Raw genomic sequence first — 11,709 nt, forward strand, 5'->3', positions numbered from 1 at the left:
TAACTGCCATGCAAGTGTACAAAGAATCCATCTATCCATCCATTTTCTTAGCCGCTTATCCTCACAAGGGTCATGGGAGTGCTGGAGCCTATCCCAGATGTCAGCGGGTATGAGGCACGGTACACCCTGAACTGGTTGCCAGCCAATCGCAGTACAAAGAATCCATTTGAAATAAATATCTTTTCTTGGGTGGGTGTTAATTACTCTCAGATATTTGCTATTCGTGACAGGGCTCCTTAATTATAAATACAGATTTATTATATTATATATATATATATATATATATTTTAGCAATAAACCTTAGCAGCCAGGACAGAGACGCATGTTCCGGTATATCCTTAGTTATCGTGTTCATTTTCCATATTTGCCATTGCTGTTAGCCTTCTGTTTGTGCCGCGTGACGGTTTGTTTGCTTTGAAAACGATGCTTACACATACGGCTGTTTTAATAAATTAGCGAATAACAGTTAACACGTAATCAAAACAGCAGCTGTCTTGTTGCATGCTGAGAAACATCATGCAAAACGCATCAATTGCTCTGTGTTTGTGAGAAGAGGTGGCAGTTCCATGAGGTAAAACTCCATTCATTTGGTGTCATGGCAAGGTGCCAAATTAACCATCCAATTACATTTCACTTAACGTCTGTGATGAATGAGTCTTTTGTTTGTGGGTAGTCTCTGATAATGTAATAACAATAAAGAAATCAGAGATGTTTTCAAATTGAAATTGCTCCAGTATTCTTCATCCATTGAACCGGAATGCGGTGCTATAAGCATTCTCTCCATTTTTAAATCATAAAATAACTAAAACAGGCTCTTAAATTCAGACATTCAAATGTATTTGTGCTAACGCAAGAGCCCGGTGAAATGGATAGGTTTCCAATTACGCCATCTTGTGTGTCATAGAGGTCAAAGAACACAGGTGATAGGTGGACCGTGAAGTTTTAATCTATCATTAATTTTTCCCATTTCCCACTAAGGGTGGTGGTGACACACAAGATGGCGTAATTGTAAACCTATCCATGCAGTGACTCAAGTGGCTTTTTCTTTGGCTTTTATGGCACTGACAAACAGGAAAAGTTGAACGAAAATGCTATGTGGCCATTGAACTTGGCCACATAGGTAGGATATGTCTTCTCAAATATAAAGAACATTACATAACCATTCCTGGATGTTCATTTTTTTAAACATACGTGTAAATTGAGGGGTTGGGGGGGGGGGAGACTACACAACATTCGCAGTTCATTTACCAACGTATATATGCACTGCATGTACATTTAACGAAAAACATTGGATTCTAAGTAGGAAGTTTCCGTTTTAATTGCCCTTTGTTTCAGATAATGTCGGAAGAAATAGAATGCTTGAAGTCGGAACCGAATACGGCAAAACTTCGCTGAACTCCAACCAACTTTAATGTGCAAAACGCGCCTTGACGGATGCAGGGCTGCGTTTCCTGGTTGTAACCGTCGCAGGTGTCCAAATGGGCTTAAAGAGCTTCCCAGCACGTCATTGGTTAGGGTTAATGTCAATCAACTGAGACAGGTGGGACATTCCAAAACCCGGATGTACTGTGGACTAATCAAAAACAGTCGGCAAGTGTTCTGCTGTGCTGGGGAAATAAAAATGAAACATGTCCCTCGCAGCCGCGCGTGGATGTTGTTTGTCGTGGCTTTGTGGAGCCACGCCGTATCTCTGGACAACGGCCTGGCGAGGACCCCCACGATGGGTTGGCTGCACTGGGAGAGGTTTATGTGTAACACCGACTGCGACGCGGACCCGGAGAACTGCATTAGGTGAGACGTAAGTCCCGCGAACTCAAGACGAAAGAAAAACAAAGCAATTGTGCTTTTATCGACAGGAACACGAAAAAAAAGCTTCAACAAAAATGAAGTTGTTTCCGCCCGGTTTCGAACCGGGGACCTTTCGCGTGTGAGGCGAACGTGATAACCACTACACTACGGAAACTGATATCGCGGAAGGCACACTTTTACCCAAAACATGTAACAAAGAAATCATGGTGCTATATTCGGGTAACTCCCACATCGAAAAAGTTTTACCGCCCGGATTCGAACCGCGGACCTTTCGCTAACCACTACACCACATAAACTGATGACAAGGAGGACACACGTATAAACCAAAATGTGAACCACGCAAAGCACCCTATGTTGGGGCAATTCCCACATTTAAAAATTGTTTCCGCCCGGTTTCGGACCGGAGACCTTTCGCGTGTGAGGCGAACGTGATAACCACTACAGTACAGAAACTAATCAGTGACACGATTGCGGTGTGAAGTCCCATTTAATGACATTTCTCCCACTGTGCTATTCATTGTACTATTTAGTTTTTATATATATTTTGTCTTTTTTATTGTTTTTATTACGTTTTAAATATCGTATCTCTTTGTGTTCAAATCTTTTTAATCATGTAAAGTACATAATAAAAAGGGATGTTACGACTGAAATCGGGATGTATTCTTGAGTACAATAGTATGACGAGAGGCGTCTCCCTTATGTTGTAAGTTTCCGTAGTGTAGTGGTTATCACGTTCGCCTCACACGCGAAAGGTCCCCGGTTCGAAACCGGGCGGAAACACTTTTTAAATTTTTTTTTTTTTTAGTTTTGGGATAGTTTCAGATAACCATTAATCAAGAAAACTTGCATCAACTTCCAAAAGCATCATCTCGGCCAGTCTATTAAAATTGTTATTGGACCGAAAGTACATATTTTTTAAGGAAAAATCTCACAGGACACCACTTGTGACAGAGGATAGTCACAAGTATATAAAATAACAATTCTGCAAGCAAAAAAAAAAAAAGAAAAAAAACTAACAAAACAATGCACTCGATGTGAAAACTGTCCTTTTTTGGTTGAACACAAAGCTTTTCAGCTGTGTAATGGCAACAAGTGTCTCCATCATTAATAGTAGTTTTCTGCCATCTAGTGGAAAAGTAATTAACTGTGATCCCAGAATGTACATTTGTACTTAATAATTTACATACTGGTTTGGTGAAATTGAATAAATTTCACGTTGCTTGCTCGGGAATCGGTGATTTAACCAATACCTCCTTCAGTCATTTTGAACAGGGGTGTGTAGACTTTTCATGTCCATTCTGCGACAAGAATCCAGTTCCTGGCATACACTGATTAAAATGGACATTTAGATATTTCCCACAAATGGAACAGTAATTACACAGGAATGACATTCTAACATTTGTTGTTCTCCTAGCGAACGTCTGTACATGCAGATGGCAGACATCATGGCAGCTGAGGGCTGGAGGGAGGCCGGCTACCAGTACGTCTGCATTGACGACTGCTGGATGGGTCCGAGTCGAGACGCTGGGGGCCGCCTGGAAGCGGACCCTCGCAGGTTCCAGGGGGGCATCAAGAGACTGGCCGACTATGTGAGTTCTTTGTTTCGAAAAATTGTGCAATTCTGACCTCTCCCGGATGCTCCCAGTTTGAACGTGACAGCTTTTGTTCCAGGTGCATTCAAAGGGTCTGAAGTTGGGCATCTATGCAGATGTGGGCAGAACCACCTGTGCCGGATACCCCGGCAGTCTGGGTCACTATGACACAGATGCTGAGACCTTCGCGGAGTGGGAAGTGGATCTGCTCAAGTTTGATGGCTGCTCCATGGATGAAACGTTGCTTGAGGAAGGCAAGCATGTCCTCCTGCTATTTGAAACGTCAATTCTGAGTTGCAGGAACATGGTTTCTGTAGATTTTGTCAAGTAGGAAACTCAAAGGATCATTGACGGTGTCATGGTACACGCACCTGAGTTTGGTGCAGGCAATGTGGGATCGATTCCCACTCAGTGATGGTGTCCGTATGTTCCCTTGCGACCGCCTGGTGACCAGGTTCAGGGTGTTGTCTACCTTTTGCCCAATGTCAGCTACGGTAGGCTCCAGCACTCTCGTGACCCTTGTGGGGATAAGCGGCATGGACATGGAAACTAAAAGGTTTGAATACTCTTGCTTATGTTTTGAACCTCTTGGTCATTTTCTCTGGTTCATTTGTGTGGCCAAACACAAAGCACAAAATGCAAGTACCAACTCAATATTTTGTTGTCTGTTTACATCTGTAAAAGAGACTAATCGCCCTCTGGCCCAACTTAAAACACTGTGGGCTCATTTGTTGAAGTGGGATCGGAGTTTTGCTTCTTCAAGACCACAAGATACTTGAATATGTTTGTGTCATAGACAGAGGAACAAAGATACATTATTGTAAGTAATCAATCGAATCATTTTTTTCTCAGCACACTGGTTGGGAATCACTGCTTTCGACCGCTAGAAAAATTGCAGCTTTTACTCTTACTAGCAGTGAATAAGGTCTCACGTAATACAATCTGTTTTGGTTCAGGCTACGTGAATATGTCCAAAGCTCTGAACAGAACCGGAAGACCTATCCTTTATTCTTGTGAGTGGCCTTTGTATGAGTGGCCTTTCCAGAAGGTGAGTAACATGTTACCAAACAGACCACCAATACCGAACCATCAAGAGATTGGTCACCTTGGAGTCTTTCTGACCCCAGCCGAACTACAACGCCGTTGCAGAGACGTGCAACCAGTGGCGCAACTTTGGCGATGTTTACGACTCATGGAGCAGCATCAAGTCCATCTTGGACTGGACCATTACCCATCAGGACATCATTGTACCCTCAGCCGGTCCCGGGGGCTGGAATGACCCAGATATGGTATGCCCGTCTTCGGTTTTAGCCTTCAGTCAACCCCCTAAGACAAGTGCTCAATGGTGTTTAGCTGGTGATCGGGAACTTTGGCCTGAGTTGGGACCAGCAGGAGTCCCATATGGCGCTATGGGCCTTGATGGCGGCCCCGCTACTCATGTCAAATGACTTAAGGTCCATCTCTCGGCGCTCCAAGGAGCTGTTGCAGAATCCCCATATCATCTCCATCAACCAGGACAAGCTGGGAAAACAGGGTTATCGCACAGTCAAGGTGGGTCCTTAAACACCTCACAGTGGAATATTACATTGTGTTGAAGTTTTTGGTTTTTTCCCCAAAGTTGGAGCGGTTTCAGGTGTGGGAGCGGCCTCTGTCCAATGGCAGGCTTGCCATAGCAGCTTTCAACACACAAGAGATAGGAGGTCCGAGGGGGTTCTCCTTACAAGCGGCTCCCGGCTGGAAGATGTGTAACCCGCTTTGCAATGTCACGCAGATTCTTCCCCATTATGAGGTGGTGGGGGTTCAGATTGGACTCCGGGTCTCTGTTAATCCTTCAGGGACTGCTCTTTTTGTGATCATGCCCAGCAGCAGCTATGAAAAGAGATTCCTTCCAGTGCAGTGGCCAGAAAAACAGACACTTCTATAGATCGGAGAAAAAAACACCTTCACAATCAGACTTTTCACCAATTTGATCAGCATCACCCAATGATTAACATTTTATGCTGATCGACTGCCAATCCGATCAATGATACCTACTTTGTATCCCCATTGTGTCATATATTTTAATCCAATGTTAGTTTATTTTTCAGCCTTGTCATGTCTTTTGACATACTGCACTACTTAAATACCTGACAGCAAATTGTTTTTTGTTGTGTTGGTGGTGTGGTACAGGTCTAAGAGCGACAAAATATAATGCATGGATCAGACTACAAATTTCGTTTTTCACAATTAAACTGTCAGACTTTAGCCATAAAATCATCAAATCCCGTCTTTCACAGTGCTTTTATCTTGTCAATGCAAACAGTCATTACCATGGCAATGACATTGCATGTATTATAGAAACAAAGTGGGGAAAAATGTGGTGGTGATGGTCACTAGCGTGAGGAAGATTATGTTCGTCGGTTGCGAGATTTCAGATACTTTTGATATATTAGTGCTAGCCTTAAGGATGTATGAAAACATGCTGGCATGACTTCAAATGATGTGCTAACATTTTATTGTGTGTAATTTAATTACAGTAAGTTAGTACGCATTATTTGTTACGTTATGTTGACATGACTAGTCCCGATTTCCAACCTTTATGGAGCCAAACCACACATTTTACAACAGTAAATACAGTGTGTAGTTGTTACCATCTAATAGAAGAGGTTTTATTTGTTGCGTGTCACTCTGCTTTACTTTCTTAAATAGAGGAAGACAGGCATTATTTCTTGGAATGATCCCCCCCACCCCCACTTGAAGAACCTTCACAGCACACTGGTTGGGAATCACTGGACTAGAGAATACTTTTGATGGTGTACAGTACACAAATATATCCAGTAAATAAGTCATTTAAATAGACATTGCACCGTCTCGTGATCGGTTAGTTCACGGATCAGCCCCAAAAAGTCTGATCGTGTCAACCCTAGTTATAATCCAAACAAAAGATTGCGATGGTGTGCCATTTTAGGTTGCCAACTTGTCATTTCAATGAAAGTCACTATCAATTTTTTTATATTGAGCATCACAAAAGAGACAGAGGTATGGTAAATCTGAACATTTATTGAAAATTGTGACAACTTCACCCAGGAGAGTGGACCACATCTTAGAACTGGATGACCTGGCCCTGTTGAGAGAATACAAGATGTGTCAGGAAGGGATAAATGAGATTAACCCCCCCCAAAAAAAAAGGTTTATTTTAACTGCTCAAATACAATGTCAATGGAGCAATGCGATGCAGAAGATGCAGCAAGTGGGGAGGCAGGGGCGGGGGACATTCAAAGGGCTAAGTCACTTCACTGACGTCATCTTACTTGACATTTGGACAATGAGGCATGAGAAACAAGCTTTATTTTACATTCCCATTTTTAAACTGAGTAATTCCAAGTTTGAATTCCACTTATCTTGTTGCCTCTCCATGAATTCTTTTGAACTTTCATCATTATGCAAAAACGTGCTTTCTCAGATTTTATTCTGGAGTAATAACTTGCCATTATTCCATTATTGGTGCACCAACATTTTGAGCAACCGAATATGCACGTACCTCCTAAATCGAACATAAGGTACCACTAATAGCACACCAAATATGGTAAGAGCTGAAAAGGAGTGGTTACTCAGTACAATATGGATAATACAAATACATCACTGCATCACACAACCGGTAACTCAAGTAAAAACTTAAAAAGCCTCTGGGTCAGTGGTCTAAGTGTCATCCTGGAACCTGCATTTCCCAATCGTTGCGAAACCATGACACATTCTCACAGAAAATGATTTTTTTGTTCAAAATAGGCTCTAAATACACATATAGGGTGTATTTTTACATGTCCGTTCAAAGGTTTACTTTGCTAGCAAAGGCTGAGCTGTACTTTTCATCTTGTGAAATAGTGGCTAGAGCTATAATAAGCAACATTTGTCACTTTCCTACTTTACACGTGACAAGTAGCCCCCAGCTCGGTGGAATTTAAAATATAGAGATGAAAGTGGACTTTCATGAAAATACAAATGCGAGCACGAGGGAGTCTGGGGTAACCCCCCCCCCCCCAACCCCACCGGAAACTTTTGAAAAAAAAAAATGGATGACTGGTGCATTCTGGCGATATCTGTGAACAAAATCCAGACAAAAATTGAAAGTAAAATTTATAAGTCCTGACCCCCCAAAAAATTGGGCAGGAGTTCCCAATGGCCAAGCCCAGATTTTTTTGCCCCTCATTCCCCTATCACTGGATAGTACAAAGTCACATTTGTCATTAAAATATGCCATCTTATCTCAAGACAAATGAATTAAGTGAACTATTCAGTAAAAAGGCATGTAAAATTATCCTTTTCCCCACATGATACATATTATAGATATAGAATATACACGAAAATATATCTTAGAATTTCTACACCATACAGCAAAACATGTTAAAGAAGTTGATCTGTAGTAATTACTATTACTCGACCACATTGCTCACTATCTTAGATATAGATTTAGCAACACCAATAGGATAACCAGTTGCCTTTAATATTTTGATACACAGTCACTCACATTTGAAACATGTACGGGTGTGGTCAGTCATGCTCGGATATAAAGTTGCAGGTGTGATTAGAGATGGCCTTAAAATAACTTACTGGATTAATATGACATAACTGTAAATTAGAAAAAATAAATACACAACTAAAACAGAAAACTAAAATTTAAAACTCAGAAATGATCATTTCCAATTTCAACTGATAGTAGATCATGATAAACGGTACTTAAAAATTTTCATCAATAAATTGATCTGGCAAACTTTATCTGAATAAGTTAAATGCACTGGCCTGTCAAGGAATAAACACGAACGGTCTATACTCGCAATGTTTTGAAAATGCTGAAAGTTTAGTTCAACATAATCGCCGTTAGTGGCAACAAGCTAGCAATATATTGGAACATTCTTGTCGGCAAACGCGATGTATTGTTGTGTGTGTGTGTGTGTGTGTGTGTGTGGGGGGGGTACACACGCACCACAGGGTTTTGCCGTAAATAGGAGGCCGGCTTTATGTGCATGCACTCGACGTATTGGCCAAACTTGAATCAAGCGACGAGGTGGATGATAGTCTGTTTTTTTTACGCAAAGAGCACCCCTGCCTGGTGTAACTGAATTTCCTTTGACATGGCTCATGATTTTGATGTCTTTCGGCGTAAATGCGCTCGCATTACGTGAAGCAGTTCTGAGCATGCGCTTTCGTACATGCTCCATACGGTTAACTTGCATTTCCTGTTTCTGGGTGAATACCGGTTGTTTTTTGAAGCAGCCTTATTTAGTCAACATTTATGAAATAAACACGTAAATTAATGTCAAAACCACACAAAATAAACGACGTCTTGAAAGAATGCGAGGGGAGAGGCGTTACTGTTACTAGTGTTAGTGCCTCAACATGGCTACGCTCGTAAAAAGCAAAACAACGAACTCAAATGCATGTTCGTCCAATGTTGTCAACTAATATCCGGATTAATTTTAGGCAATTTTTCCTCAATTTCCGGAGGACTTTCATCACTGAAAATATAGTACATTTATAAATACAATAAAATCAAAGAACTTGAAATGCTCTTAATTCCTACACGAGTTCATGGAAAAAAAAAAAAAAAAAAAGATGACTAATGCATAACATTCTACTGCCCACACTGCTCTTTTGAGGAATAATATTCCATTTGCACTATATAAGTTTCATAAGTGATTTTCCAATTAAATCAACACTTAAAATGTAAATTTGCCACCCGAGACAACATGGCTTCGTGGATAATTTGATACTAGTGGACATTGCAGTGCCGCCTGTCAAACTAATATCCCTCTGTAGTCGAGGTCCACGTTCAGCTGGGACATATCACTAATCACAAGGGGTTAGTTGACTTGTATACTTATTTTTTTATTAGAGTCTACAATAACCATTGAATTTTGAAGTTGAGCCTCCTAATGTGACTTTTCTTTGTATAAGCTGTCACTCCCTAAGTATGTTTGACTCCCTTCGGTGCATCTATTCCACACATCATCAGTCTCTGAAAACCAATGTGACTTTTCACTTTGACACTTTTATTTTGGGGAATCTTGTCATGTTACTTCTACTATGTTCTGTGCGGGAACTTACTGTACTGCTGCACTGTACCAGAAAAAAAATCAGAACAGGACTAAAGGCAACTTTTGTACCTGCGGTTTGCAAACCATTGTGTTGGAAATTTGATGTATTTCATATACATGAACTATTAGTTCTACAACTTTCACAGGCTTTATTGTTGTGGCTTTAGCTATCCCAATCATGTTGTTCGTAACACTTGGCCCTGGGTGCTTAACATGTTCTACATGTGCGTATAACGTGCAGCTGGACATTATTTTGTTTCGTCTCTCTCACTTTGTGACGAAGGGACTTTTAGTCTGAACTTCAGTAAGGTTGACAACTCCGAAGACTTGTACCTTTTTCTCATTTCTGTACTACTTACGTACTCGTGATGTCAGATAAAGATTTTGTTAAACCACCACCAAAACGGGGTCTATGGTGACCTATTTTCGGGTCCTGACCCAGCAGTTGAAAATTACTACTCTGGGTAACTGTCGTCGTGCAGACACTTCAATATTAATGCAGTGATCGTAAAGGTGTTATGATGTATAGTTTGACATTTACTACTTTCCTATGGGAATTACTGTTGTGAAAGTGCATGTACCACTTGAGCTTTGAAACCTTTAAGTATAAATTTAGACAAACGTAGAACCAGTTACCAAGACGAGCTCAAAAACCTACCTTTCTCTTCTTGTCACCGCCCAACTCAAAGTGCTTACAGCGCTTGATGGCCAACATTCTCTTGGATCTGCAGTTGGCCTCCATGCACTCAAGCCTCAGCACAATCTTCTTTGTTGTCTTAGCCTAGAAAAAAAGTCAGTATGTGTGAGGATATCGACTCGGGCACAGAAAAGTTTGCCTATCAAATTGTGTTTTCTTTGCCAGGAAACAAGATCTTTATTGTGTGTGGGTGCACTCAGACAGGCACAGCAGACCTTGGCAATGATTTGACGTTAAGCTCACCTTTTTACGGAAGATGGGCTTGGTCTGACCACCATAGCCGCTCTGCTTCCTGTCGTATCTCCTCTTGCCTGAAAGACACATATTCCTTAGCCTTTTTTTTTCTTCATTTCCCACCAACCAGCCCAGGACTTGAGTGTGTGTGTATATACAAACATTGCTTTTTAATATAGTTAATGGTTATTTTCTTTCATCTTACAGGTGACATCTACTGCACCTAACGTTTTTGCAAGCTCTGAATATACTCTACTTTCCTCTTGCCGTACAGCAGAAAAATGTAAAAATGCAGTCACATTTGAAGTTTTTTCCCCACTTTGCAATGTGAAGTGCTGCTCATCATGCTTAATTTGAATGAAAAAAAATATGAACTGTGTGATATGAGCTCAATGAATCTTTGGAGTTGCAAACAAGAAACGCATAGCTAAGAAATGCTACTTATGCCCATGATGTATTACAGCGTGACAACATCTTACCTGACGCTATTGCCTACACTGGAAAGGAAAGTGACTTGAGGCATGCAGCGTAGGCACAGCCGAAATAAAACGTATAAACAAGCTACTTACCCTGAGCATAGAGGGAATCCTTGCCCTTCTTGTACTGGGTAACTTTGTGGGGTTGGTGCTTTTTGCACTTCTTGCAGTACGTCCTGCGGGTTTTCGGGACGTTCACCTAAGTACATCGCGACCACACACAGTCAACATTGTGACACAACCGGTGCAGATATTGAAACTTAAATGTGTTATAGTTTTCAATTGTACACGTAGGCAGATCATAAGCACGCCTTTGACAAATTCACAAACAGCACCATTATTTGCGTATGCTATCTGGTTGACATTGAAATACTTCTACTCTGAATTCAATTTATGCATTTATGCTGGCATACCCATGTAATAATTTCCAGAAAAAAATAATCAAGTCACATTTAACAATTGAAAGGCCGGCTAAACTAGAAAAAAAAAAAAAACGCTAACAGCTAGCCAACAGGGCAACGTAAGCAAAAGACCACTTCTTGTCCGATAACTCAAGATAAATGGCAAATCGTGACATGGTTGCGAGTACGAAATCATCATTCACTGATGTGAACCACCGAGCCCCATCGATGGTTTATTTAATTGTGAGATTGACGTCGATTCTTCTAAGTCTATCCGTGGATTAGTTTCGTACCATGTTTGCGTCCCGACGTAGAGCAAAAGAGGAAGTTTGTATCCGGAAGTACTTGTTAAAGCACAGCACGGTGGAGATGAACTACACTGCCCCCTAGGGTCCAACATTAACCGGAGGACACACACCCCCACACATC

At 41.2% G+C, this 11,709-nt stretch overlaps 2 protein-coding genes and 2 non-coding genes across 4 annotated transcripts; 2 read left to right on the forward strand and 2 right to left on the reverse strand.

Annotated features, from left to right (window-relative positions):
- Nucleotides 1-1,651: 1,651 nt before the first annotated feature.
- On the forward strand, nt 1,652-6,287 carry gla (galactosidase, alpha). The gene is made up of 7 exons (XM_061834652.1): nt 1,652-1,791; nt 3,224-3,398; nt 3,481-3,655; nt 4,358-4,449; nt 4,529-4,690; nt 4,755-4,952; nt 5,020-6,287. The coding sequence occupies exons 1-7, from the start codon at nt 1,652-1,654 to the stop codon at nt 5,323-5,325; spliced, it is 1,248 nt and encodes a 415-aa protein (XP_061690636.1). The 3' UTR covers nt 5,326-6,287.
- trnav-cac (transfer RNA valine (anticodon CAC)) lies at nt 1,891-1,963 on the reverse strand. Its single transcript has one exon. It is a non-coding gene; the product is annotated as a tRNA-Val (tRNA).
- Nucleotides 2,517-2,589, forward strand: trnav-cac (transfer RNA valine (anticodon CAC)). The gene has a single exon. It is a non-coding gene; the product is annotated as a tRNA-Val (tRNA).
- Nucleotides 6,288-6,420: 133 nt separating the features above from the next.
- On the reverse strand, nt 6,421-11,694 carry rpl36a (ribosomal protein L36A). The gene is made up of 5 exons (XM_061834653.1): nt 11,574-11,694; nt 10,973-11,078; nt 10,413-10,480; nt 10,131-10,253; nt 6,421-6,504 (listed from the first exon to the last, which is right to left on the reverse strand). The coding sequence occupies exons 1-5, from the start codon at nt 11,574-11,576 to the stop codon at nt 6,484-6,486; spliced, it is 321 nt and encodes a 106-aa protein (XP_061690637.1). The 5' UTR covers nt 11,577-11,694; the 3' UTR covers nt 6,421-6,483.
- Between the last annotated feature and the right edge of the window lie 15 nt (nt 11,695-11,709).

The sequence above is a fragment of the Syngnathoides biaculeatus genome, chromosome 11 (assembly GCF_019802595.1).
Source record: "Syngnathoides biaculeatus isolate LvHL_M chromosome 11, ASM1980259v1, whole genome shotgun sequence".
Classification (NCBI taxonomy): domain Eukaryota; kingdom Metazoa; phylum Chordata; class Actinopteri; order Syngnathiformes; family Syngnathidae; genus Syngnathoides; species Syngnathoides biaculeatus.